At 53.1% G+C, this 27841-nt stretch overlaps 9 protein-coding genes across 9 annotated transcripts; 2 read left to right on the plus strand and 7 right to left on the minus strand.

Annotated features, from left to right (window-relative positions):
• Window positions 1–244: 244 nt before the first annotated feature.
• Window positions 245–2279, minus strand: BO88DRAFT_402947 (DUF5427 domain-containing protein MTC1). The gene is made up of 2 exons (XM_025706235.1): window positions 1622–2279; window positions 245–1561 (listed from the first exon to the last, which is right to left on the minus strand). Exons 1-2 carry the CDS (start codon window positions 2181–2183, stop codon window positions 579–581), a joined length of 1545 nt encoding a protein of 514 aa, XP_025565385.1. The 5' UTR covers window positions 2184–2279; the 3' UTR covers window positions 245–578.
• A 3266-nt stretch (window positions 2280–5545) lies between these two features.
• BO88DRAFT_235938 (uncharacterized protein) lies at window positions 5546–8373 on the plus strand. The gene has a single exon (XM_025702092.1). It carries the CDS (start codon window positions 5953–5955, stop codon window positions 8122–8124), a length of 2172 nt encoding a protein of 723 aa, XP_025565386.1. The 5' UTR covers window positions 5546–5952; the 3' UTR covers window positions 8125–8373.
• Window positions 8374–8467: 94 nt separating this feature from the next.
• BO88DRAFT_383924 (putative C2H2 finger domain protein) lies at window positions 8468–10175 on the plus strand. Its single transcript, XM_025704679.1, has 3 exons — window positions 8468–8668; window positions 8714–9090; window positions 9140–10175. The coding sequence occupies exons 1-3, from the start codon at window positions 8506–8508 to the stop codon at window positions 9869–9871; spliced, it is 1272 nt and encodes a 423-aa protein (XP_025565387.1). The 5' UTR covers window positions 8468–8505; the 3' UTR covers window positions 9872–10175.
• BO88DRAFT_235944 (TMEM14 family protein) lies at window positions 10160–10928 on the minus strand. Its single transcript, XM_025702093.1, has one exon. It carries the CDS (start codon window positions 10775–10777, stop codon window positions 10370–10372), a length of 408 nt encoding a protein of 135 aa, XP_025565388.1. The 5' UTR covers window positions 10778–10928; the 3' UTR covers window positions 10160–10369.
• A 276-nt stretch (window positions 10929–11204) lies between these two features.
• On the minus strand, window positions 11205–13073 carry BO88DRAFT_423456 (MFS transporter; the record flags this gene model as incomplete). The annotated part of the gene is made up of 6 exons (XM_025708650.1): window positions 11205–11773; window positions 11843–12206; window positions 12272–12790; window positions 12845–12873; window positions 12935–12958; window positions 13025–13073. 6 exons carry the CDS (start codon window positions 13071–13073, stop codon window positions 11205–11207), a joined length of 1554 nt encoding a protein of 517 aa, XP_025565389.1.
• Window positions 13074–13564: 491 nt separating this feature from the next.
• On the minus strand, window positions 13565–16015 carry BO88DRAFT_334769 (M28 family metallopeptidase; the record flags this gene model as incomplete). Its single annotated transcript, XM_025702817.1, has 3 exons — window positions 13565–13621; window positions 13676–15051; window positions 15103–16015. 3 exons carry the CDS (start codon window positions 16013–16015, stop codon window positions 13565–13567), a joined length of 2346 nt encoding a protein of 781 aa, XP_025565390.1.
• A 288-nt stretch (window positions 16016–16303) lies between these two features.
• BO88DRAFT_402951 (RTC4 family protein) lies at window positions 16304–18426 on the minus strand. Its single transcript, XM_025706236.1, has 2 exons — window positions 16829–18426; window positions 16304–16766 (listed from the first exon to the last, which is right to left on the minus strand). Exons 1-2 carry the CDS (start codon window positions 18025–18027, stop codon window positions 16499–16501), a joined length of 1467 nt encoding a protein of 488 aa, XP_025565391.1. The 5' UTR covers window positions 18028–18426; the 3' UTR covers window positions 16304–16498.
• A 183-nt stretch (window positions 18427–18609) lies between these two features.
• Window positions 18610–23029, minus strand: BO88DRAFT_433554 (DUF726 domain protein). Its single transcript, XM_025709433.1, has 2 exons — window positions 20364–23029; window positions 18610–20305 (listed from the first exon to the last, which is right to left on the minus strand). Exons 1-2 carry the CDS (start codon window positions 22569–22571, stop codon window positions 19007–19009), a joined length of 3507 nt encoding a protein of 1168 aa, XP_025565392.1. The 5' UTR covers window positions 22572–23029; the 3' UTR covers window positions 18610–19006.
• Window positions 23030–24863: 1834 nt separating this feature from the next.
• BO88DRAFT_236182 (C6 zinc finger domain protein) lies at window positions 24864–27331 on the minus strand. Its single transcript, XM_025702094.1, has 3 exons — window positions 26194–27331; window positions 25866–26143; window positions 24864–25806 (listed from the first exon to the last, which is right to left on the minus strand). The coding sequence occupies exons 1-3, from the start codon at window positions 27243–27245 to the stop codon at window positions 24878–24880; spliced, it is 2259 nt and encodes a 752-aa protein (XP_025565393.1). The 5' UTR covers window positions 27246–27331; the 3' UTR covers window positions 24864–24877.
• Between the last annotated feature and the right edge of the window lie 510 nt (window positions 27332–27841).

A 27841-nucleotide genomic window follows, 5' to 3' on the forward strand; every position in this document is an offset into this window, starting at 1 on the left:
CGTATGCGTACGCAAAACGGAATAACGACCTTGTAGATTGAAGATGATGATGTGATAAGGAGACTTATGTGTCTTGTCTGCTTGTTACTATCTGGTTTACTACTACTACTACTTACTACCTTAGATACCCGCAAAGGTTGTGTTTGTTACTACTTATATTTCCTGAGAATTTGGAATACAAAATATGATTGCTATTTTGTTCAATTTCGAAAGTTTTGATGTGGGCACGTGTAGAGTAGATGGCGTAGACTGCGTTGATTGTATTTGTTTGCTTATCAAATGTCTGTCATATGTACATGGGACTCATTGAATACGGTTTTAGTATGTATGTATATGGTATTAAGGACGCCGCAGATGGCGCGAATATGGAAAAGCTGTCATGTCGTGGCTCAATAGAACGAAGATAAAGATAATGTGGGGGTGAAAGTGTCAGGGGAGAGGGGGGAGTCATATCGTATCATGTGGTCATGTGAAGGGTTGACAAACGCCCCAAAAAAGGCAGACAAGATAAAAAAGACGCAAATACGATAAGGAATAAGAACAGGATTGATCGACGTATCCACCACATCAACCTAACTCTAAATCGCGCGTGCGGCCTCGCCTGCGCCACTGTCCACCACGGATGCCTGCTCAGCACGCATCTTGCCCTTGGCCGGTCCGCCCTCGCCGACGCCCATTCTCCGCGCCACGTAGCGTTGTGCAACCAGCCCCGCAGCCAGGGACAGGCTCTCCTCGATCCACTCGGCTGCCCATTCTCGAGGGTCGACACCGCCGCTCTCAATAATGTCGGCGATGTCGTCGGGGATGGTGGTACGAGGGACGCTGGCGTCTTCGGACTCGGGGTCCTCCACTGGAATAGCGGGGGTCTCGAGCCAGTCGATCCATTTCTGAGGAATGGCCTGGGAGAGCGTGTGGAAGGCGATGCCGTGGATGGGGTCGTGGAGGTACAGGGCGAAGACGACTTCTTCCTCGGCGGCTTCGGGCACGTCGACAACGCCTGCTGGGGTGGCTTGGTCGGTTGTGGGACCCGCCTGGAAGAGTTCGGTGGAGGTGGTCTGACTGATGGCCTGGATCGCGAGGAATATGTCGCTGCTGCGAACCGGGTTGGTCTCGCTCAGATCTTGGGTAGCTTGTTTTGCTGCCGCTTCAACGCCGCCCTTGGCCGAGAAGTACTCAGTAGCGTAGGCTTCGGCGCTGGCCCGCGCAAGCTTGGTGGCCTCAACTGTGCCTCGGATGGCCGACAGAGTGCGAGGGCTGCCGGGCGTCACAGTGCGCCACCATGGACCATCATGCCAGCCTGGGCCAGAGAACTGGGTGCCGCCGATATCCAGTCCGCGCTTCGGGGCTGACTCCTGACCCCGCTGGATGACAAGGAGATCCCCGCCTTCGACCTGCGCCATCACGCGCGAGAAGACCGCGTACACCAGAGGGTCGATGCTGGGATAGCCAGACAAGTCATGTGTTACGTGGATTTGAAGACGTTCATGGGACGAGATGGGAGGGGCGAGCGTGTGAATGAAAGAGGTAAACGTAGGAATAGCCATGTTGCGTAGCTCCCCACCTGGTGGTTTGTCGTTAGCGGCCATTCAGAAGAAAACGAAGCTCAGGTAGAGACTCATACCTAGGTCTTTGAGAGCTCCCACATTGCCCTGAATCTGCTGAGCCCACTTCTGAGCCTCTTCATTTTGCTGGATCTCCTTGACTGCCGCCTCGGCCTGCTTCATGGCAGCGCTGGCGGTTGCAAAGATACCACCCCACCATCCACCGCCACCACCGCTCGAGGCAGGTTTCTCCTGGGCCTCTGGCTTCTCAGTCTCCGGCTTCGGCGCATCTGCAGCCTTCTTCTCTGTAGCGGATGCTCTGGCGCTCTCTTCCGACTTACGAGGCGCCTGTTTCTCTTCACTGGAACGACCGGTGGAGGGGGTTGTGGCAGTGGCAGCCGGTTTGGGCGACTTGATGGTAGGTCTGGGTTCGTTTGTAGACACGCGCGGGGTGCCTGGGCCACTGCTGGGGCGCTGAGTGGCTAGGCTGTCCAGTTCTGCGAGGATGTCCTGCTCGGACTGTGCGGTAGTGGGTTTGGGAGCCGCCTTGGAGGGCTGCTGCTCGGGGGCAGAGTCGACACCCAGGTCGTCAAATTGAGCGAGCAGCTCATCGCTGGTAGGTTTTGAAGACTTGGGGCGCATCGTGCGGATGGTAGCGATGCCTTATGAGCGAGGGTATGTTATCTTGAAAGATGGCGGGCAGGTATAACAGTCAGGAAGAAGACAATAATATCGGGGAGGAATGGACGGCAAGCTGGAGCTCTGGGGAATCCGAGGTTGGGCGGTGGAGCCCGGATGACCTGCGCCAAGGGCCCAGGAGGCGTTAGCGGGTGAGGTATCTTTCTTACTCTGCCTTTGGAGGGATTCGTCCAATGCCATACTTACTCTAAACTATAGATGGCGGGTGGCTTTCTCGCAGTGGCTTATTGTCTCACTTGAATCGACTGGCGAGAACCGTCGACGCGTGTATACTAGAAGCACTGCAGGATACTGCAGTCGCAACAAACTAAGCTATAAATAGATATTCGACGGACAATCCAACTAGTAGTGCATTGCCCATGTTAAAAATATATATATTGTCAATTAGCTAGTTATACTACTTACATAGCAAATTCTTGGAGCTGCTCTAAGGGGAAGTCACCATCTAAGTACTTAGTACCAACCAAAGTTTTGCTCATCGAGTGTAACTTACTGATTTATGATCAGCCACATCCTCAAGTCTCCATACATATATCTAATTCAACAAAGTACGCCTGCCGACCACCTTATGGTAATAGCATCGTACTATTAATACTGGCAGTCACACCCGATAACCCACTTGACAATAGCTTATATATACTGTAATGCTGAGTGGGACGGCAGCTGGTGCTTTTCTGAACATGCATTACCTGCTACCCAATAATGCAAGAGAGTCCAAGCTACACCAATAGTACCTCCTGCTAATCTCATAGTAAAAGAAGCAAAGGCCCCCCCACCTCACTCCGTCCTGCATATGAAGATTCAAAATTCAATCCTCAATCAAACAGACCGCCGCTATGTCCATTGCGCAAGATGTCTTTGTATGTACGGCCAATACCTTTGAAGATATTTTACCTATTTGACTCAATGCTCGACACGAGTTATGATTAGATGTTAACGTAGGGGTATGTGAGTGTCAGCGCTGCAAGTCGATCTTCCATGAGTTTTCACCCCCTTGCTTGCCAATATCCGGAAGGAAGACAACATCCTCGCTCAGTTTGTCGGTTTTGATGACCCCAGGAGCAATTTGGTTACTGGAGACGGCGCTTCTGCCCCAGTCCTTCATAGTCGAGGGATGAAACACGCTTTGCGTGCTAGCTTTACAATACGCTGCCGCGTGGCGGCTCCCTGTGATTCAATATTAAAAGGATAACAGCGCGCGTTACTGGAAAAATTAAGAGCACGAAAGCAGTGTCAGGCTATCTATGATATGATAAAGATAAATACATCTCAGAAACTATAGCAAGCTTCGCAGCAAGCTTAGGGGGGTGCACGGTGAAGTATATCGACGCCATAAAAATGTATAATAGGCCAAGAAACTTAGTGCTTCAGCGGCAGGGATATGGCGAATTCTATATCATTAAGCCGTAGTTCTCAGAGAATACGATGATTTCTTAGTTGTGAAAAAGCCATTGATTGCTACAGCGATACTATGTATGGACCATTCTATACGTTCTGCTGAACAATAGCGATGGGACAGCAGAAGAATTTCGCGGTGGTGGTGTTATGCCTGATAAGACCGGGAGATAACACAGGGATCAATTGGTTAGGAGCAGCCCGAATCAGTCGAGGTGAGCTGGATATTAGGTCTAGCCTGCGCTATAATAACAATAGTACCATCATAATAATACTTTGTCAATGATAATGATGAGTGTGAGGAAGACTGGGCCCACCAAAGTCTACGCAGCTACCTAATAATCATGTCAGAACCTGCCAGAACTCGATCATTTCCCCCGCTCGTCTCATTTCATAGTATGCTTTCAGCATGGATTGTTACCGAGACATTCCGTGATGGTTCATCAACCACTGGCAATTTGACTGGTCGCTCCCGAACACCATCAGCCCATTTCTCCCACATTGCCCTTTGTTTGGAAAACAGGAAAAGGTCACTCGATTCTTTCCAGCTTAGAGTATAGCGATGATGCATTGGTAGGGTATACTCTGACTACTATTGATGAGAGAAATGTGTCCCTCAATAAAGTACCGTAGTAGATGATGTCACGTAGACGGGGTAACAATACCGCCCCATGACTCAGGCAGGTACACGGTCGATGAATGTCCATCTATCAGGTTAGCAACCCGAAAGATGAGACCAAGTTGACGCCAACTGTGCTGTGATCTACCTCCGGTTCCCCAGGTGCAGTTGACAGCTACTGCGATAATCAATACTTTACCTGAACCAGGGGTACTTTTTCACTCAAGAGTAGCCCTTGGGAGGATAAAGAAAAGCATCCTCAGCATCAACAAGTCCATCTTCAGGGCGCTCAAGGTATACCTCCGACCTGGACTACAGGACTGGGGGTATTGTCCGGTAACAGACCAGCAGACCACTGCGATTATTTTGATTGGCCTGATCAAGACTACGGCTTCTGCGTGACGGGGATCTATCCGGAGCTGGTCTTTTTCCGGGCGGACCAGGGCCCCAGATTGGCTATTTGGGTGGGTCCATACAGTAAAATAAGGTAACTTGCGTATGGCGCGTACCAGCACCCAGCAGTGCCGATACCAAACCAGTGCGAAAAGTTGATTGCAAAGGCCAGTCCGGCCAGGTAAGGTAAGTGTAAAGCTCAAGTACTTTCTTTACTGGGACTTACTTACTATTCCTACTAGATCGCTTTGTGAAGGCGACCTGCTGCCTCTACAAACTAAACTCCAAGTCTTTCCCTTCCTTTTCTCCCCCAGCATTCACTGCGTCTAAACATCCCACAATCCTCTCTTGCTTGCCTCTTCTTGCCCGCTTCCCGTGTTGGTGCTGGGCTGTTGGTGGTGTTCCTCGTGGTTAATCCCCCCTCTCCGAATCTTCTCCCTTTCATTCTTCCTTTTCCTCCCTCTTTCGCCATCTGCCCGTCTTCCCCCATTCCGTCAAGACTTCATAGTTCCACTGCTACGGAAAGCTTTAACCCTCCCACCCCCAGCTCTTTTCTCCTCTCTGCAGCAAACATATCCTGCCATCTATCTCAATCCCTTCATCTGGTGCATTCTATCTTTTCTGTCTAGATCTCTCGCTTCTGGTTTCTTGTTTTGTTGCCGGCGCTGGCAGACGCATAGTTTTTCTGCTTACCCGCTCGGCTTCCTACTTTTCCTCTTCAAGAACTACGAACCTCTTAAACTATCCCTGCCAACCGTTCGCGGCGTCCACCGTGGTTGACTCTGCACAACAACCACCATACTTCTGCTCTATCGCGCTCCTCAGAGGGCGATCTTTTCACATCTTCAAATCTTGTTCCTCTCAGTTTATTGGAATCACTGACGCGATTTTCTCTCGCCCAAAGGTATGTTACATATCACCTGCCTGACCCATACTACGCTCTACTTGTGCCTGCCAAAGCCATGTCTGCCACGTTTCTGTCAACGTTTTGGTCCATCCTCCAGTGGAGAGCAGCCCAATTCCTCATGCATCTCACTTGTCTCGATTGCTCGACCGTGTTTTGGTTTCCCCTTTCCCACCCTTACGCCCTCGGGGCTCTGGTGTAGAAGATTGCGCTGCAGTTACTTCTGGCGTCTTGGCGCCGCAAGCGAACTTTTCAGCCGGAAGTTAGTCGACTAACACTATAGCCAGATCCCACGTTGGGCCTCTCGAAGGAGAATCAGATATCCCTTTCGCTAGTATTCTCACATCCTACTACTTTCTATCTGACCACTTCTTCTCCTCACCTTTTTTTTTCTGTCCATTATGGCTCCGCTTCCTCATAACGAGGCGGAACTGGACAGCCATACTTCGGACTTGGCCAGCCAGGACTCTCCGCTGCGCCGACAATTCTCCGAGCCATTACACGCTCACTCTACTTCTACTCAGGCGTCTCCATCCCCTTCTCCCATGACGCACAAATCTAAATGCTCTTGGTGCGGCAAGGAATTTGAGTCTGCCAATGATTCCAAGTCGCAATATGATGCTCTCAAAGAACATATTGCTACCGTTCATCCGCAGATTGCCAAATTCTCCATGTATGAGGGTGCCGACGAAGATGAAGAGTCTCAACTCCACGAAGCCGACCCTCAAGCAGAGGACAATGCAGAGGTCGCCGCCGAGAGTGAAGCGGATGACGAAGAGCAAGATGAAGCCGCTGCAAATGGCGTGACCGAGGCGACGGAAGCTTACGATAACGACAAGGACCAAAGCGTCGATGGCGATGAAGCTGACGGTCCAGAGGCTGACGCTCTTTCTAATCAGCTTCATGAGTTCTCCCGTGGCCAAGACTCAGTTTCGTTGGATCAACGTCTTCATAATTTGTGGAGTGTCAATGATATCCGTAAATTTTCGGAAGACTATGACGAGAAGTCGTCTGACCTAGACTACTCTTGGTCCATGGTGCTCCGGGGCCCGAAGCGCGCCCAAAAACGTGAAGGCAACGAATTTGCTGAACGGCCCGGACCGTACAAACAGGTGAAAGCTGCCAAAGGGGAATTTTTAGAAATGACTCCCCTAGAAGAGTTTTTGGCGCCGCTTCGGGACCCGGAGCACCGCTCGACCGAAGAGCTGTATGCTATTACGGAAAACGTGGCCTACGCCTTGAAAGCGTGGCAGGACGAGTATATGGCTATAGAAAAGCTGCACAAGGTAGCGACTCGCCATAATGCCAAGCCGACCAGCGACCCGAGGAAGTTGCAACGGCCTCAGGTATTCGAGGACAAGAAGGAAGCCATGCTCTACGGCTACAAGTACGAGGCCAAGGAGGATAAAGTGGGCAACCAGAACCCATTCACGCAGGGCGGGTTCAAGCCAACGCCCGCTCAATTTCGAAAGATGACGGCCAAGATCGGACCCAATCATCCTAACCCGGATGGCTGGCGCACCATCGTCAAATTCGGAGTCGAGCACGTACCGAAGTTCCAGAACCCGCCACGCGAGGAATTTGTTGGCAAGGCAACGCGCAAGCGCAGGGCCGCGGAGCTGGAGGCGGCTAACCGAGAGATGGCAGCCTCTGGCTCCGAAGAGCCCACTATCGAGACACCGGCTCAGACTGACACCGAAGAGTACGGACCCAAGCGGCGCACGCGTGGTCGTCGCCCTGGCACCGAGGTCGACGAAGCCCAGGCATCCGCGACACCCCCTCGGGGTGCGGTTCGGGGACGTGGAAGTGGCCGCGGCCGCGGTAGAGGTGCAGCTCGCGGAGGTGGAGTCATCGCTTCGACGGAGATATATCAGCCGGTGGCTGCTGCGACCTCAGCACCACGGCCGTCATCTGGACGAGGGGAACATGTGGCTAGCTCCCTTCAGGCACGACCTGCCACTACCCAGTTGGCACCGATCGAACCGGCACCTAGTAGTACGACGCCTACGCCTCCCGCAAGCATCCAAACCGGCAGCACGCTGGAGGATGGGGTGGATCCCGCTGAACAGGCCCGGCGACAAAAGATTGCCAACTCAAAGAACCCGAAGCGAACGGAAGCCATGTTGAACCACTGGGCACGTTTCAACCGCGAGGGTCGCGTGCGCAATCCCAAACGATCTAAGGCTCAAATTGAGGCTGACCGCGCGGCGGAGGCTGCTCGGAAGGCATCTGAGCCCCCGAAGCCGGGAAAGATCAAGAAGAAGCCGGAGGGCGGGGTGTATGGGGAGCCTGCGCGACCTAACGCAGGGCTCGCGCCCGCACCTATGCCTGCATCGACACCTTTGGCTCCTGGTCCTCCTGCGCATCATCAGCTCGCGCCGATTGCTGCACCACGACCGTCACTTACGCCATATGCTCCTATCGATCCTCGAGCGGTGGCACCATTCCCAGGGCCTCATGGTCTTTTACAGCAAGCGCCGCTGCAGCCGTATCGCACACCTTACCCGGAGTACTACAGTCCTTATGGGGCGCCTGCGCCTGGGCTGCCACCACCGCATCCGCGACCTGCGTGACCTACCCTGGCTTGTAACCTAATTTCGCTCGTATGTATTATTGTGCTTTTGTTTCCTGTGATTAGTGAGCGTGCTTTCAGCGACAGGCGTCGGGGCTTTGCGATCCGTGGTTGGTTGTGAATATTGCCAACCAGGAAGGATGTACATTGGGCACATAAAAGGCTGTATTATACATGATTGCCATACCTTTATTCAGCTGTCTTATTTAAAGTAGATATAATATTGATGATAATTGTATACTTGATGGGATGGATGACGCAGGTCACATGATAAGCTCCACGTGACGCAACACTTCAACTCCGCGCTGGTCGGCGACCAAGTGAGCTGCTTCACCAACCCATCACTTTTCTTTCATTTCACATCAACACAGACTCAATCACTATGGGTAAAAAGAGACGCGGTCCGACGCTGGATGAGCTTCTGGCTCGTCCATGGTGCTACTACTGTGAGCGCGACTTTGATGATTTGAAGATTCTCATATCTCACCAGAAGGCCAAGCACTTCAAGTGCGAGCGCTGCGGGCGTCGGCTGAACACTGCAGGAGGTAGGTCATCCAATGCGCCGTGGCGATATTTTACTAACAGCACAGGGTTATCGGTGCACATGAGTCAGGTCCACAAGGAGCAACTTTCGGCAGTCGACAATGCCCTTCCCAACCGATCCAGCCTCGACGTCGAGATCTTCGGCATGGAGGGCGTCCCGGAAGACATCATCCAGTCGCACAACCAGCGCGTAGCCACCCAGTTCCAACAGGCAGAGGCCGAACGGCAGGCCGTGACGGGCAATCCGCCTCCGGGAACCGGCGTTGGCGGACAGCCAGCGAAGAAGCCCAAGCTAGAGAGCGTGTCGGATCTGAAGAAGCGACTGGCAGAGCACAAGGCTAAGAAGGCGGAAGCACGTACTGGAGGTAGTAGTGGTGAAGCTACTCCAGTGGGCGCAGGACAGACCCCGACTATGGGCGGATTCGTGAGTATTCTCTCCCACAGCATTAGTGACGCGACTAACAATAAGGCAGGGCCAGCCTGCTCCTGCTGCTGCCGCGCCCGCCGCTGCACCCGCCGCCACCTCTCAGTTCTCTTACCCTCAACCCTACGGCACTGCCTCTCCTTATCCTCAAACCGCCAGCCCTGTTTATCCCAATTTCTCCCCGGGACAGCCGCAATTTCCTCCCAACGCACAGTACCCTCCGACGGGTTACTCACCACAGCCGTTCCAGGGCACGCCCGCCGCGTCGTATGGAACTACTCCTCCTGCATTCCCCGCACAAACTCCAGCAACCCACACCCCTCCGCAGACGGCCGGGGCATTCCCGCCCCGGTCGGGCAGCCTGCCTATGCCCCCAGGTTTGCCGCAGCGACCGGCCGTGGCAGCGCCACCGGTCAACGCGTATCAAATGCAACAGATGCACATGGGCCAAGCGCCGGCCTTGAACGGTGGTGAGACGACACAAGCGCCTGATACAATCTCGACATCGGTGGACGATCTCATCTCGGGGGCCGCTAAGCAGGCGGAGACAACCGCAGACAAGCCCAAGAGCGAGGAGAAGCCCAAGAAGGACAAGTCGAAGGCAGTACGACTGGTGTACTCGGATAATGAGACGAGTCCAGAAGAGAAGATGGCACAGCTGGCAAGGTACGCATTTGTTCCCGAACAGAAGGGCGAGACGGTTCTGGAGGAGGTACCAGCGTCGGTGGTGACGGGGACGACGCGCGAGATGGATACGGTGGAGGATGCAGCGGATCGGTAGGCACCAGCCACCCGCCAGACGGTATAACAGCTTTACGAGCATGCGAATACATGGAGGGCAGCGACAGAGACAAGGGATCGGATCAAGCAGCTAAGTTCAGTTTCTTGCACGATTGGAAATGTCTCTTACAGTGTAGGGCGGCGAGCGACACGAACCGTAGCATGGAGAGGTTACAAAGCGGACGGAAGCAGGACAGAGGCAAAAAGAAAGAAAGAAAGAAAATGTAAGTTCAACATCGAGCAGGTAGGCTACATACAGACTACTACACCAATAATGAAACAGCTTAGCTATATGTATACCCTGTAATGAAGACCATCAGCATCATCCATTCATCCACATAAAATAAATAAATACTAGACTACTGTATCATACATCCCAAACCAGTAGTAGATTGACTGACCCCTAGCAATCAATAGTACCCTCCCCTCCTCCCTCTTACCCAGCTAAGGAGCTAGCTAGCTAGTATCCCCCACCCATAACCCATCAAACCCATTAAATCTACCCAAGCAAAGCCTTCGAAAACACAACCCCCCCCAAAACAGCCACAACCCCCAACCCCATCGGAACCCCCTTCCCGGTCTTTATCGCCCTAGGAATCGACGCACCGCCGAGGATAATGGACGCCAGAAGACCAATCTCTGCCCCGTAGGGCTGGTTCGCGCGCAGTCGGAGGTACGAGAGGAGGTATAGGAAGGAGACGGATAATCCGGCGATGAGGGAGGGGAGGGAGCGTGCGCGCAGGTAGCCGGTTATGCCCCCGATGGAGGTGAGGATTGCGAGGAGGGCTGCTACTTTGGTTGTTGTGGTGGACTGTTTCCATGTCATTAGTTGGTTGTTGTTGGGTGGGTGGTAGGTTTGGGGGTTTTGGAGTGAGGGGATGGGAGGGGAGAGGAGGGGACGTACCATTGTGGTTTGGGGGTTGTGTTGTTGGTGTAGATGTGATGTGGTGGTTGTGTAGGTTGAAATGTAGAAGAGTAAGTAGGTGGTGGAGAGGTAAGCTAGCTATGTAATATGGACTGGGATGATGGCATGATCTAGCAAGGTAGTACCTAGGTAGGTAAGGTAGGCTAGTGTAATTTGTGGATGCTGATTGGTTGGTGCTTACACTACCATCTATATACCACTCTATAGACTACTATGTACCTCCTTTGTATACAAAAACCATGTCATACTATATAGTTATATCACTTTCATGTCCATTCTATCATATCATATCATAATATCACATCATATATATGCATGCATGCACCATATCCCAAACAAATAATCAATCAATCAATCAACTTTTCTTTTCCCCTGTCACCCCTCCCCTCTTCTCCCCTCATCATCCTATTTACCTCCCCCCAATAGCTCCATACCCTCCCTCCTCTCCCTCTTCTTCTCTTTCTTCTTCGTCATCAACTTCCTCTGCATCCCCCTGCAACACATTCTCCTCCCCAATCCACCCCACCGGCACCGCACTCAACATCCCAAACACCCCACACACCCACCACGGCACAATGCCCCAACCCCTCTTGACTCCCCAGGAATACGCCCCCCCAATCACAGCAGGTCCCACCGCCCTCCCCACAGCACTCACACTCGTACCAACCCCGTTCAACGTCCCCAACACACTCATACTACTGGCCGAGTTCGTCAACAGAATCGTCGTGCACGGGAACCCAAAAATCGAAGCGGCCAACTTCCCCAACATGAGCAGGAAGATCGCCACATTGCGCAGCCACGGAACAGGAAGTAGCACCGTGAATGGCGTGAGCATGTAGATGATCGGGAACACGCTGACCACGGCTTTCAGGCAGTTGAGTACGCCGAAGCGGTGTGCCGCCCATGGGAAGATCAGGAATTGGATGAACATGCCGAGAATGCCGATTAGGGTGTAGTAGATGCCGATGGTTTGGGAGTCTGTTCTCTTTCGGTTAGTATGGACGGTGCGGGGGATGGGGTTAGAGGGGGTGGGATGGGAGGACATACCGATGCCGAATCCACCAGTGAACTTGAAGGGCAGTTTCATGTCAGGATTGCCATCGTATTCCTGCACCGGGCTGTGGAGGAATACAGGCAGGACGGAGTCAAAGGCCATGGCGTGCATGGACATGAGAGCGTAAGCGAGCAGGACGAGTCGGGATTGGGGGGTGAAGATCTCGGCCCAGGTTGGTTTGGCTTTCTTTGCTGCTGTTGCTGGATGTGTAGTAGTTGATGGCAGAAGGGATTGGCGCTCTGCATCCGATGCATGAGACTCCGACTTCTTCTTCCGAGAAGAAGTACACGAGTTAGTCAACGCCTCTCCAACAACCAACCCATAGTCACGTTGATGCTTCTTCGCAGCCAGCGTTTCCTATATACCCATATTAGCATATCACCCCCTCAACCTTTCAAATAGAAAAGAAGAAAGGGACGTACATGCAAAAACAACCACCCCGTCGCAATGCCCACGACAAAAAACGCCGCGGCGGCAATATTCGGCAGCGCAAACGGCCAGTTCCTCAAGAACTCCGACCCTCCAAACAACCCCGGATGCTTCTCCGCGGGCCTCGCCAACGCGCCTCCAAACGCCGGACCAAAGATACTCCCGATAGTCCACACCAACGGCATGATACTAAACGCTCGTGGCTGGAGTTCCTTCTGGGGCACCATTTCCGCGACCATGGTGCGGATGATGCCCACGTTGCCGTTCATAAGACCGAGCAGGGCGCGGGAGATGACGAGCATGGAGAGGGACGAGGAGAAGCCGAAGAGAAGCGAGAAGACCATGGTGCAGGTCAGTCCGACCAGGATGATGGGCTTGCGGCCGAGAGTGTCGGAGAGGGTGCCCCAGGTGACGGCCATTAGGGCCTGCGAGAAAGAGGTCACCGCGCTGGTGATGCCGACCCATTTGGCGATTTCGGATTTGGGGACGCCGACGTGGTCGATCATTTCGGGCTGTACATTATTAGTTTCGGTTTGGGTTTGGATTTGGGGAATGGAGAGATGTACCAGGTAGGGAAGGACGGAGGTCAAGACGACTGTTTTTGTTGTATATTTATTAGAAGTGATTTACTGAGAGGGTATGATGAGTGAACGTACCCGGCTCTGCGAAGCGACATATTGCTATGTAGTATATCGGTCAGTATACAGCTACTAATCAGCTTAGGAGATTTGATTTGCAGTACATACAGAGAATGACCAGCTGCCGCACAGGCAGCCGGGCGGGTTTCTCCAACATGGTGAGCAGACTACCCCCAAAAATATTTTGAAGAGAGGAATGAAAGAAGAAAGAAGAGGAAGAGGAAAAGAAAAAAAGACAAGAGGAGTAAGACTCAACAAGCAGCGCGTGTGACCAGGGCCAACCAACTAATCGGCACTCGGCAGTAGAAGACAGTCTTAAGACACGCTAAGCAGGCCCTAAAATGGCGAATAGCCTCGCGGTGGGTCGATCGCCGGCGGGGAAAGTAAGCAATCAATCACTTGAAGATAATCGGTAAGCAATCAACATGCCCGCTTCTAACTGCTATCTATCTACTTGATACTACTCCGTACTAATCTCCCGTCTCATACTCTCCAACTGTCTCCAACGAAAGAAAGTCTTTGAAGACTTGCACATACACCAATAAGACATACATACATACACAATCTCCTTCCTTGACTTCCCTTGCTTCAACGGCAGTCACCTGGCATCCGCCAATCGGCAATCATCTCCAATCACGTCCATCTGACTCACTGCAGTAGCTTCGTCGCAGCTTCAATGCGCTCAATGATAATCGCGCGCCATTTCTAGACCTCGTTAGCCGCTGAAATTAATCAGCTACGTAGATCTGGGTTACTCACCTGAGAATTCAGCAAATCACCCGCTTCCAAGCTCTCCACCAATCCTGGATACGTCGCGCCCGAGTATCCCGTCCAGATGCCGGGTGCAAACACTACGTGCTTGAACCAGCTGCGCCCATCCAGACCCGGCTGGTACAGGAACTGCCGTTCAATGCCCTTGTACTTGTCGTTCACAATGCGGATCTGGAAGTAGAGCCGCACCTTCCTCCACCAGTGGTACCACGGCACATCGTCGCCCAGCTGCTCAGTCAGATCCGCCGCATAGGCGTCGAATCTCGCTGACACGACTTGGAACTTAGCGATCGCTGCGTCAAGCGGCCCAAAGTCGAACGACGCTCCCTCGGGGAGTTGCTTCGCCGCCGGCTTGATCTTGTCAAGATACTTCTCCAGGCCCAGCGCGTAGTCCGTAGCATTAAAGGCAATCACCGGCGTCTCCACCAGCTTGGCCGCTGCCAAAGCCCAGATCTTGGTGGTTGTCTCATGGTACTTCCAGCCCGGGTCGCCGAACCGGTCCATCCAGTCGAAGCTGTCGTAGTTCGAGTGGTAGTGGTACACTGGGTCCTTCGGACCGCGGCTGAATCCAAGGTCGTAGCTCGCCACACCAGCAAAGTCCTGGAAAGCCGTAAAGTCACTGCCACTGCCCATGGTGGCAATGTCACCATCCCAGAGGTCCCGGACGGTCTGCCCAGGTACAGTCTGGTTGGGTGACTTCACCAGACCAGTAACCTCGTAGATCAGCTTGTTCAGCAGCGGGCTGGCCCTCGGGCGCAAGCTCGTTCCTGACGCCGCCACGTCCACGTTGAGATAGGCAATGTTAGCCTTGGACAACCAGGGCAGCTGCTCCTCCACCCACTCGGTTGATCCGAGCAATCCGTACTCCTCGCCGTCCCAGCTGGCAAAGACAATGGTACGGAGCGGCTTCCAACCAGCCTTGAGCGCCTCGCCAAAGCTGCGCACAACTTCGTTGAGAGCGGCAGATCCACTGTTCGGATCTCCAGCGCCGCCGGCAATCCAGGCATCGCGGTGGTTGCCCATGATCACGACCTCATCCGGGATGGCTCCCTTGATGACACCAATGACGTTCCACAAAGGAGTTGTCACATACTCCTGCTCATTGTACAGATTGATCTGGACATCATCCGGGGTCGGGCCAATGTAGTACTCGACGCCCTTGCTGCCCAGCTTACCGCCCTGCCAGTATTCGTTCAAGTCGGACGCCTTGGGACCGTGGCCGTTCAGGGCCTTAAGCAATGGCACCACCTCCTGATACGAGATGGGCAGGGAGGGAATCAAAGGAATAGACTCATACGGATCCTGACGATCACATCCCGGCTTGGACGGGTATCCGGGGGTAGTCGGGTCACCCGGTGCGATACCTACTCAGTCAGCTCCATCCAACAAACAAGCGGGAAGATAGGATAACTTACTCAAAAACTGGGTACTTCCCCGCTGCACAGCACTCGGGTTTCTAGCCGGTCCCTCCGGATACGGAGCATAGCCATTCTCCTCGATAATCTCCCCATCGGACTCGGGATCATCATACAGAATCACCCCAGACATACCGAGTTCCTGCGCTCTCTTGACCTTCAATCCGCGGAAGATCCGTCCATACTTGGCAATAGCAATCTTGCCTCCCAGACTGACATTCCGATCCACGAGGTCCTGGAAATCGTCCACAGTGCCGTAGTTCACAAACACATACGGCGCCGTGACATTCCCACTGGCCGAGTATCCATGAAACACAGGCACGCGGTTAGGCAGCCCACTGGTGTGGTCCTCCTCCAGCACGTCCTCTTCCAGGGTTGCCTCGAATACGACCTCATCTTTCTTCAGCAATGCCAACCGATGATCCACAGGGTAATTGAGGAAGATATCATATGCCACGATCTCAGTCTCAGGGACCCCGAACTCGGCCCAGCGTTCCTTGGTCCAGACCGCCTGGCTGAGGTTCTTCCCGGCCAGGTGCGGACCAGCGGTGTAGTAGGTGCTCCATTCGCGAGCCTTCTGGGCGCTGGGGGTTTCTTTCAAGACGGCTTGGAGCTCAGCGTAGCTGAGGCCATGGCCTTCAGGCCATGAGGAGTGGGGGAAGGGATTCGCCCAGGGGAGGTAGCTCCAGATGGAACCGTGAGCGCGGGGGAGGAGGGCGGTGGGGGTCAGGAAGAGACAGAGGGAAAGGGTAAGAATGGAGGTGAGAGTGATGGTGCAGAAACGGCGGAGAGAGTGGTGTGGGTAGCGGTGACGATGGGGACGGACGCCGACCGTGGTGAGGAGAGGCGTGGATTCGCTGGGCATGGTGGAGTAATGATAGGCATCGGCCTTTTCCCGCATTTCGGGGGGCATGATTGGGATACTAGTTTATGGATAAATTGGAAGACTATCCATCTCATGAAAAAGGGGAGATGGAAGTGTGATGGAAGAGGAAGAGTCAGAGAGAGATGGGAGGTGAGGAGTAACTAGCAGCAGTAGTACTTTCTCACTATGGATTGAAGGAAGGGTTCGGACAGCTCCGCACGACGTAACCAAGGCTATCAGCTAATCAGCAGTCTCCGCTATCTTATCGCCGGCTCCACCTCGGCCGGACTGAAGCATCACCTACTGTGGAGTCACAATGGTGTCAATTCGTCTCCTGCACGCGCCATATTCTTTTGATTTCTCCCAACAATATCACGGCACAACAGCCTGGCTAGCTAGCTAGCGAACAGAGAGGTATCACTCATCGCCTTATATACAACGCAGCATTGGTCCCAGGACTGCCCAATCAACAGAGTCCGACCAGTAAACGAGTAACAATTCCCAAATAAATCATCATCACTCCTATGCATCTCACTGCACCTCAGCTTCAGACTCCTCCGGCACCGGCACCTTGTCATTTAAGGCAAAGTTCACCTTCTCCCCAAGATCAATTGTCTCGCGGAGAATCTGCCGTGCCGTCTCTTCATTCACCCCCATGTCCTCCTTGACCAGTCGCACCGCCAACTCTGGCACCAACACCGCCTGTGCATATCCGACGGGCCCGGCCATCTTCACAATCTGATCATCGGCCGCTAGCCGACGAAGCTTTCGCCCGTATCGCGAGGTGATCGCTTGTAGCCTGTTTCAATTAGCCTGCGCCCATAGAAGACCATATCAAGTAGATGCAAAGGTGAAGCGTACATTTTCCCTGCCCCTCGAGTCCCGTAATATCCACACGAGATCTTTTCCAATCCGTCTCCGTCCAGCGAGAGGCGGAAGTTCTTAGCCTGTCCGGTCTTCAACGCCGTGTCCAGACTATTCCGGTAGAAAGAGGTACTCTCCGGCACCATGATCGTCTCCAGGTCCGCGAAATGCTGAGCGATTCGCTCATCGAACGTATCCCAGTCGATCTCCGGATATCCCTTCTCCCTCCACTCCTGCTCCGCAGAAGTCTGCTTATGAGAGTCACAAAATTGTCGTTGTTCGCGCATGCGCTGTTTTGGTTGCGCGCGAAATCGCAACAGCGCCCCTGGGTCCACAGGCGCTTTGCACCATGGACACACGGCCGGTTCATCTAGCAGCGCTGCTTCTCCGTACTGCGAAAGCTCATTCATGAAGTCAGACGAGGCCGTACTAAGCGGCGTACCGACCGAGGAATCATCATCATCAAAGACCGCCGCATCCAGAGCAGACGAAGTAGCATGTGACGAGCTAGAGATCATATCATTAGGCTCAGGCATTGGAGGAGGCTGCTTGAATTCAGGCTTGGGGCTTGACGCACGCGCCCCGTCCTCAATATCCCTAGGAACCTTGAACTCCTTGCCCTTCTTCTTAGCCCCATTACTCATACTCTTGCTCTCCTCCTTCGAAGCCTTCGGCGTTCTGACACTCCCCGCTGGCGACTGCGACGAGTTCACCAACGACTTCCTCGACTGATACCCGCGACTCTTGCGTCGCTTATTCCCATTATCCAATTCGCGAAACGAGGCGAAAAACCCCTCATCCTTATCTTCATCCGCGTCCTCATTTGCCATCTCACGCGAGGTCCGTTTGCGGCCCGTTGCCGGGATACTGTTCTTTGTATCGCTCCCTCTTTGTTGGCGCGGGGCGCGCGGCGTTGTCTGCGATCTGCTCTTAGCGAGCTTCTCATCCAAGCTAGGGCCCGAGACTCGTGTGCGGGTTTCCGGCTCGGAATCGTCCTCGTTCACGACATCGTCTTCGTCGCTAGAGCTGATGGGCTCGTCGTCCGTCGCGGGCTCCGGTTTCACGGGCTTCGGACGCTCATCTTTGCCGTTGCTGTTTCGGAAGGTGGAGAGGAGGGATTGGCTGGGGCCGGATTGTCGAGTGAGTCGGTTGGAGGCGTAGCTGGAGTTGGGCTTGGGTCGGGTTTGCAGGACCATGGTGTGTAGATCGTAGCTGTAGTGGAGATCAGTTGGTCGTGGAGATGGATGCGTTGGCTATGGCTGTGGTGGAGACTCGTCGATATCGATATGGGACAAAAGAAGAATTGCAAATTAAAATGATACAGATAGAAAGGAAGGGAGAGGGAAGTGGCTTGAGTAAGTATTGGTTTCAATGATAAATAATCACGTCGCAACTGTGGCCGAGCTGTTTGAATGAAGAAAGCACGAGAGCAGGTCGACCCCCGTTTGAGTGATCGAGTGAACCACGGAACGAGTGTGAGCATGTGCATGGGCCGCCCCCTTGAATGTAAACAGTAGAGATCCCCGGGAAGATCTGTGCTTGCGGGGTCTGGGCTGGGTGTCGTTCGGTGTGGAGGGCAGAGAAGAGGAGGAAAGTCATGAATCAAATTGGCTGGGGATTCGGATGAGGAGGGACGCGTGTGGTGACACGCTATTCTCCGCACCCGCTGCTATAATTATGATCCCGTCGGCTTGGGTTCTATGCCGACCTGTCGCATTTACCGTCAATAAACGAATGGAGAACCCCTTTTTGCATTCAAGAGGTAGAAGATTTGCATTGTATAACTGATATTCGAGGTAGTGATAAAACTTGCTTCTTGCTAAACTGATGGGGATGCCGACCAGCACATCCAAAACACCCGATATCCAAACAGCCACACCGCAAGGTGTATCAAGCATGCATGAAATTAGACTGGCTGTATCATGTCTCAGAAAAGTGTATGCAACAAAGAATGAGGCTCTAACTTGGCAATCGCATGCCAGGCTCTGAATCTATCATAACTGCAATCGTCCTCCTGCGGCGTCATGCACGGACACAAGCAAGTAGAATGACAACGAAAAAGAAATCATAGCAACCCATATTAAGAAAAGTAACCTCCGGCACAGACCCGGCTCGGTCTATCAACAAATAGCTTATAAACAAACAGAAGCTCGTTCCCCATCGTCTCGTTCATCGTCACTCGAATGTCATCTGAATCTCTTCTTCGCCGTGGCCAAAGTCGTGCTCGGCCCAAGCATTTGGCTCCAGAGCCATAGCACCTAGAGTGCTGGCCCCAAGGGCCGGCATCGTAAGGGAAGACCGAAGCTCAGGTCTTGTGGGGTGTACATCGTGAGAGGCGGCGGGCTCGAAGGACGACTGAGAACGGGGAGGGGTATCGTGGAAGGACGTATCGAAGGTCATCTCTACTGCTTCCTCTTGGTGTGCAGGCGTGTGTGCGTCACGAGTAGGACTGTATTCGCGGAGTGTCCCGGGAGACGCACGAGCCGGAGGCGCTGGAGTTTCAGGGCTCTTCAGCTCTTTGCCGGTGGAAGCAGGAGCAGATGGAGCCGGGCTTGCTGGTGAACTCAAGTCTAATTTCATCGGGGGAAGTGTGGACTCAAGCTGCTTGACTTCGATACTTTCCGAGGCTAGCTCGGCTCGAATAGCGTCAATATCGAAGAGCACCGTTCCGGAGCCGTTGGTGTCGCTGGAGCCCCGGCGCATCGCATTGTTGCGTTCAACGTCGTACGTTTCCCAGCCTTTCTTCTGTGCCAACTTTCCACGTTTGAATAAACCAAAACGCTTCTTTTCCGGCTTAAGCTCAGCTTCTCGTCGCGCCTCGTCAATCTCACGGATGAGCTCCCTTTGCCGCTCGGCGTGGTTCTCAGGATCAGGATCCTCAATCTCGGCGAACTCTTCGCTCAGAACTTCCCAGCCGACTTCCTTCAACAGCCGAGGAATTGCTGCACGGTAGTCCATATGGCCATTTACAATCTTGGTAACATCGAAGTTCTCCAAGCCGGGAACCCCCTCCACTGGTGCAAGACCAGCCACCCGCATGATACCACCACTGGTGGCGCGGAAAAGATACCCTAAGATCCAGTCGTTGGAGGCGAATCCATTGACAAACCGCCCAGATACCACGCTGCGGGCTTTGAGGTACTCATCTCGGTTGGCCACGATCGGAGACCCGAAAAGATACACGTTCTGAACCAGCCCATGAGCGCCCTTGTCTGCAAGCTCCTTCAAACAAGAGAAGATGACTCGCGAGCCAAGTGAATATCCGAGAAGAGTCACTGGCCTCTTTCCCAGATTGTGGTCTCGTAGCGAGTCAGCCAGAATCAGTCCGGCCGCATTTGCGCGTGTAAGCGATACGTTCCAAGGATTGTCGATCAAATAGGACAGCTTTGTCAGGACAAGTGGGAGTTGCAGTGAAGCCATCAGGGCAACCAGAACTGTCTGGCCAAGGACCTGTTGCAACCCCTGGGTCAAAGCCTATTCCAAGCATGTTAGTGTCCGCATGAGCGTATCTGAGCAAAATGTCGCAGCCTACCTCCGTAGCGAGAATGTTAATAGTGTCACCCATACTTCGGAGCATCTCAGGCTCCCACAAGACTGAGTACAAATCGCCCATGATGGGATCAACTGTACTGAAAGGCAATCGGACGTCATCAACCTTTCCTGTCATCCAACCAGCGACGGTGATAATCAGGTTGACTCTCTTGTTATTGTGCAAGGGGCGGTATTCGAATGTCTGAACAGGGCCAGTCCGTCTTTGAGAAGCCCTCAGACCGATGGTACTTCCAGTCAAGGTAGCGCCGGAGGCAATCAACGCTGTACCTCCAGCACCGCCCAAGAACGCGCTCGTCCCCGTAATCCCGACGGTGGTGAATCCAGCTGCTATACCAGCGCCGATGACCGGGGCCAACAAGCCAGCCGAAAGGCCTATCACCAGGCCACCACCGACAGTGGCTAAGCCCATAACCATATACTTGCGCTTGAGGGCCATCTTCCGCCGCTTCTCCATATGCTCCGACTCGTCCCATGTCTCCTTTTCTGCAGCCTCCTGCATTTCGAGAGCATCGATGACCCGCTTTTCGAAGCGGGCAATTTGCAGCCATGACACCTCCATCGAAGCACCAACCCTTTCAAGCAACGTCCGTGACCGCGCATCATAAGCCGAGTCTGCAATGAGGACGAGGAACAGATCGCACAGCACCGTCCATCGCAGATCAATGTCGATCTTCGCGGAAGTGGGCAGCTGCGATGGAGTCCGGACCTCTGGCAAGTCTTCCCCTTCGTGCGTTTCATATGGTGGAGGGGAAGTTGATCGGGAGGACCTGTCCATTTCGGTGGATATGCTACTCCGGTAATCCTCCCTGAGCCTAGGGGATGAAGGCGACGACATCGACTTCTTTGGTGTTTCGGGCTCATCCGCCAATGGATTCGCAACACGAGCGTTACTCATTAGCGGTCGGACAAGGTCTGCCGGCTGCACACCATGTTCAGCCAATTGCTCTATCATCACCTGCTCCGCGGTGTCGATTTCCATGTGAGAATAGAGCCTGGCCATCATTGCTTGACCCCACTTCCGCATAGCATCGATACCAGCCTGCCTTGCCTTGCGTGTGCCCTTGATGGCGGGGAGCTTGTTCATGTCCAATGTCATTTGATGAATAGTCAGCCTGGTCACACCAACATAAGCGATTCTCTGGCTCTCAGTTAGAAGATCCTTCGTCGCCTGCATTTGGCTCACGCGGTCGCGCAGCTCCTCTTCTACACCGGCTGCAGTGTCGGCGGAATCCTTGAAAAGATAGCTCGTATCTTCATCCAAGCTGGTTGCTGATTGGGCATCTTCGTCGAACTGTACGCGAGTGTAACCCTTTCCTGCACCACCTAGACCACTGTACACAGCTTCATTATCCTCCTGCTTCGCACCACGGGCAACTAGCCGGCCATAGTCATCATAGTAATCGAATTCTCCCAAAGCGGGCATTTCTTTCCAACCCCCATCGTCCTCTTCTTCCTCGCTATCGTCATCCGACTGCCCGGCCACATAGAGTCGTTGATGAGACCATTCGGAAGGCTTCACAGATGCACGCTTCTTCTGCATGGAGGTCCGATCGGCACTGTTATCATGAATCTCCTGAGCAGGACTCTCCGTGTACGGCGGTGGGGGTTCCTCTTGCGAAGGATGGGACGGGTGATCAGAAAGAGCACGCTTTTCGCTAGCCGTGGAAGTCTCTGGGGCTTGCTCGGGAGAGTGACCATGGTCCTCGGACACAGATGTCGCAGACGGCAATGACGGATCCTTATTCACTTCCTTTGCCGCTCCTTGAGGCTCTTCCTCCACCTTATAATTCGTGCTCGAACCCTCCGGAACAGTTGCTTGAGCTTCTCGTTTGCTCACATCGCCACTATCATCCGCATTCCCGTGTGGTTCATCAACTTCGTGAAATACTTCCTCGCTCTCGGACGACTCCCTCGTAGGACGCACGCGGATCGGCAAACCAAAGTCGTCAAATTCCTCCACTTTGGACTCTATAACCCGGCCAGAACCAGCGGTCTGCTCTGGTGCAGATTGTCCTCCATCCGGTCTGACATTCTCTTTCTGTGTGGCAGCATTGTCGGAGGTCGTGGTGCTTTCCGAGGCCGCGGCCGGAGCGGAGGGGGTCGGAGTATTGGAGGGTTGTGAGATAGGTGGCTGATCGGCGGGATGGTCGACAGAATGGTCAACAGCCGGACTGGAGACTGAGCTCATTCTTCATTGACGTGTCAAATCAAATGCATGCAGTTGCCTCGTGCCGTTTTCTCGGAAATCCCTAATATCACCGTGCAAGTTCCGACATGAATGGGGCCAAAGATGACCCATTCGTGCGAAAAGGCACTTTGGGTGATTGTGGCTGATCTTGCACTGAGTTGCTCCCTGAACACTCGTTCTATCCCATGTGCCTGACAGGGAAGCTGAGTCGTGTCGGGGGGGGCTGAGTAGGCAGCTGGATGATCTGGAGACGATGAATGGGACTGGGGTAGTGACGGAGGTGGGAAGGGAAGGGTCAAGGTACTTTTGCGAACGGCGGGGACGGAGCAGTGACGGCGCAAGAGGAGATGAGATCCAGTTGATTATAGGAAGGAATTAGGGGGGATGTTCTAAAAGTCGATTGAGTCTGTAGGTAGTAGTGGACAGAATTGAAAGGATGGCTCCTATTTCCTTTCCCTGCTGGTTGACAGTCAGCCCAGATGAAATCGGGGCCGATTGGGAAAGCAGCCTGCGACCGGGAGACGTGGTGCCGCATCTGGGGAGGGAAAGTGGGCAACCACCGCTCTGCTGGCCTCTGAAAGCGGTCATCCCCCTTCCTGCGGAGGCAATCCATCCCCCTCATGTTGATCGCGGATTATTCGGTTCAATTTCCCTCTCCCAACATCCTCTCTAGATATAGAGCTGAACATGCTTTCGAGCTAGAGTGACAGATTTTGGGTTTCAGGTCGTGCATGGACCATTATTGGGACCTTTCTCGATCGCCAACAAGCTCATGCCACAGCAATTTGTTTACATAGCTCCCCCTTCCGTCAACCCAATACATGTCGGAACTTACACTAGGCTGCCATTTGCATGATCGGATGACCACAAGCCACTTTCTTCAGCGTCACCTTGATTGGAGCTGAAGACGCCCTCAAGCACTACGGATTATGTCAAGGCTCAAAGCTTGATTTTTGACAGCTGATGCAGGACCGAGCATGTCTCTCCTAGTTGTACTGCGGCTGTCCCATCCGCTGCATCGTTCAAATCAGCCTGTCTGTACCAAGTACTGTCAAGCTATCTGGAGACTTGAGGTCGCCACTATCTGTAGATAAAATAAAAAGTTATCAAGAAGCAGTCTGGTCCTCTGCCATTGAGGCAGAAGAACCTCTCGATCTAATGTCGCCACTGTTATAACGCCGGAACCATCTTGGACAAGCAATAACAGGCACCCTGGCATACAGGATAGTTCTTACTAGATAGCTTCAGCGCTTTCAGCGAACACAGCAATATATATATATATATGTGCGAGAGTATAAGAGCATCCGTTATTCCAACAATAGTGCATAACCTGAAAGTAGCTTCCTATAAAGCCTGGTGGGGACGTGGCGCGGCACGTGGCTTGATGGAGTCTTCTGCTGAGCTCTGTACGATTGTACAAAGTATGAAGTCATGAGTCTTGCACCGATACAGGTAATACTTGGGCGTTGAGCACAGTATGACTCCCAGGGACTCGAACCCAGAATAGCAAGGAACATGGTCATCGGCAAAGAGACGAGAGATTCGGCCCGATTCCGAATTGTCGGCCGATATCCAGAGACACTGGAACGGAGCCAGGCCAATTATTTGCCGTTGTGCAGTTTTGCATAAATCTCAAATATGCCCCAGGTTCATGACATCTCACGATCATCAGGCGATCCTCTCTGATGGGTTATTTCTCCGTGGGTCAATCGCTTGCTCGATGTGCAGCTCCACATGGGCCAGTGGTACCTCCCAAGTCCCAACAGTCGAACTTGCAGCTAGCTGCACAAGGCCACAATCCACATGGTGACCGGGTCTAAATCAGCAAACCATCATTGAAGAGCGAGCTTGAGGAGCCATGAAAGTCTCCACATATTCCCCTTTCGGAGAACCCCGACAGCCGTGGACGCTGATGTTGGGGCCTTGGGGGAAATATACTACCCCAACTGGATGTCGGAGGTTTCATGTCTACCGAGCCCCCGACGGAGTAACCTCAAGAGACCTTGAGCATGCATATCGCTTACTGTGGGACAGTGTTGTTATTCTGCGGCCCCATCTTGGACTCTTATTCTTTTTTTTCTTCTTCCTACTGTGTGCTCTCATTCGAGTCCTCTCTCGATCCTGAAGACTTCTTGTCGCAGTGTTCATCAATACTGGCCTTCTGGCTGCCTGCCTCTCCATATGGCAGGTGGATGAAAATGATTGGGAGGGCTTTCCATGTCTATGCTAATGTGTGCAAACAGATGACCACTTCCAGGTGGTCCATCTTCTCTATCTAGATTCGAGGGCTTTTCGGAGACTGCTTTTCAGAATCCAGGCAAGCTGGGCATCGCGAAAATACTGCCGTCTGGCATCCACTCATCAAGCTCCATGCCCGTTCTGGCTGGTGATGGGTTTCCTTGCTGACCGCTCTCTGGCGGTGTTCGCTGTTGCTGTACATCATATCCATAGTGAGGCGGTAACATTGCAGGCTGATAGCCGGCAAAGGTATTCATGGGAACCATGTTTTGGTAACCTCCGCTCTGGTCGGGTTGCCACATCTGATCTGTCGTCTGCGGTACGCCGTAATTCACATTCATCGCCTGGAAAGGAACCATGGAGGAATACTCCGTCTTCATTACCAGTGACGCATTTGGCTGTGACGGGTCAAATGGCAGCTGATTCTGGGAGGCGGCATGACTTGAAGAGATTGGCGTACCAGCGCTCAATTGAGGAACAAAACCAGCACTTCTCTGCATCTGTTTCTGCTCAAAGCGGTCATACCAATTTCGAGCCTTAATGGCAACGACAAGATACCATCGGCTGGGTATTTTGTATTTCTGACCACCGCTTGCCTCCGCTAGTCGCCTGGTCATTGCATCCAGATATTTCTCGACATTTACGGACTCGGCAGTCACAAACTCCCCTAGGGCGCCAGATCTAACGGAGAAGTAGATTTTGAGCAGAGACAGGATGGCCACTCCGACCCGGGTGTAGATGAGGTTGGGGATCTTCCGCAGCATCTCCGTGTCACAGCCTAGGAAGAAGTCGAGCATCTCGTGGGCGGCGTTCAGCCACTTGATCGTGAAGTCTACACGGACCGCACTCAGTGGCGCGCTTTTTGACTTGTCACTGTTTTCCAGTGATGGGAGAGTATAATATTGTTGCTTGATCGCATCAGGATCTCGATAACCTTCTCCAACAGCGAGCTCATAGATCGCGAGGTTGGTGTAATGGTACTCGAAATTCATGGGCACTGAGGTATGATATTAGCCACTTCACGTGCCCACATTAACCGTTTCGGGAACAGTTTACCTGTATGCATCTCCATGGATAGATCTTTCTTCCATGTTTGCATCCGGTTGTCAAACCACCTCAGGACGGCTTGCAGCCGCGACTCGGTGAGCGGGGCAGTCGAACTCGTGTCGTCAAGCCCAAAGGATGTCATCGCCTCATCAACTACTCGCTGAAGCTCAAACCAAGTGGCCATGTGTCTATCGACTGCATTTGGCGAGCGCTCCAAATGCTTCACACACTCGCTCATCCAGTCGTTGAAGAGAAGCAAATTCGGCCGGCGTGTTTTCATGGCGACACTGTTCTCCATTAGCAGGTCAGTCTCAACAGGAACCGCATTGAAGCTTACATGGATGTCAAATGATAGCAGAACAAGATGGCTCTCGCTTGTTCCGCCATTGGCTCATCATATGCTGTCTTTTTATTCGTTCTGCGACTGGAGCTTTGGGGCACTCGTCGTTTTGAAGCCAAGCCGATCTCCAGGGCCATCGTGGCCGCTATATGAGTATACTGATAGAATTGCAGTTTCAAAGGAGAGTCGGGCGGGAAGTAGAAGACAATCATGAGCAACAACGCCTGGACTAATTCCAAGGACTTGTCGCCATTAATGAAGAAGCGTTCGGCATACACTCGAATCATCTCACGGTTGAGAGCAGCGGCCAGGTTGGCATCCAACGAGACAGCTGCTGCGGCAATGACCGAGAGGAACAGCACCGGCTTCGAGCAACGCAATTGGTAAGCAGTTGTATCTGGGGGCAGTACGACGATTGGAGCAAAGGCTGTGAGCTCAGTGATAAAGAAGGCGACTAAGTCGTTGGCGTATTCCAGTGATATCAAGCCTTGACCGACGACATCCCTTTCTAGAGTTGCTTCAAGCGAATAGCTCGACGATACAGGATTGGAAGCTAAGCCGGGAGTGGCACCGCCGTCGAAGGTATTGGGATATGGAGAGTTTGAAGGGAAACTAGGTGAAAAGTCCATGGGTCTAGCCGATCCCGATGCGCTGCTTGGAGGATCTGAACCTGCGGGCATCGAATCATTGATACTCGGCCCCAGGTCGGGTTCCCGAGAGTCTTCTCTTTCGCTGCCGACGCTTTCGGCACTGCTTTCATCCACGCGTAACCTGTCCTTGAGTAGAGAGCGCATCTGTCGCATCTCTCTCTCCAGCTGAGCGACCCGCGAGTCAGTCCGCTTGCGTGGTCGCCGCCTTTGGGGCGCCACGAAGATACAGGGTCTGTTGGCTTTCACACATCGTTGGCATTGGTTGGGCGTCGCAGGATCGGGTAAGCAACGGACTTTCAGTCCTCGACACGATTCGCATGATCGGTTCAATTGTTGCGCGGTCGCCGCCTGGGGTATCGCATTTGAATCGCCTGGAGGATTTGTGGGTATTTTCGACATTTTGGCCCCCACACCTTGCAAGAAGGCGTAGTATCCGGGCCACTGGTGATCGACGATAGACGCAAGGGTCGGAAGATGGTAACTAGATCCAGATTAAGTGTGCACAGCGTCTGTTGAGGCTGACCAGGCGATATTACTGGTCCTTATGATTCGTCTCCAGAAGCGGCAGGTATCAATTGTAGATGTGAAAGACGGATATTAACATCGTCGTTTTCTGTCTGACAAACCAGGTTTCAGAGGGCTTCAGAAGTGATAACGTGGAGGATATCGCGAGACTAAAAAACAAAATCGACAGATCTATCGAAAGTCGAATCTGGGAAGAAGACATCCAATTGGACGCCCGCCGGCAGGGGAAACTGCAGAACTCGCCATGTACCCGGTGCCGCAAGTAGTCGGAGTTGGTGCAGCAGCAGAATCCAGCTGAAGCAGTGGGACGCATACAAGCCTCAGTCATGTGAGAATCCAGCCACAAAGGGGGGAAAGGCTAAAGAGCCTTTTTCGGTGCTTTTAAGGGCCAAGATGGTGCCATTGCTAAGAGGGGTTTGGCCTGTAGGAAAGAAGGTCTAAGGCTAGTGCAATTTAGTCCCCTGTTCTCT

Source organism: Aspergillus vadensis (genome assembly GCF_003184925.1).
Source record: "Aspergillus vadensis CBS 113365 unplaced genomic scaffold BO88scaffold_5, whole genome shotgun sequence".
NCBI classification, from domain to species: domain Eukaryota; kingdom Fungi; phylum Ascomycota; class Eurotiomycetes; order Eurotiales; family Aspergillaceae; genus Aspergillus; species Aspergillus vadensis.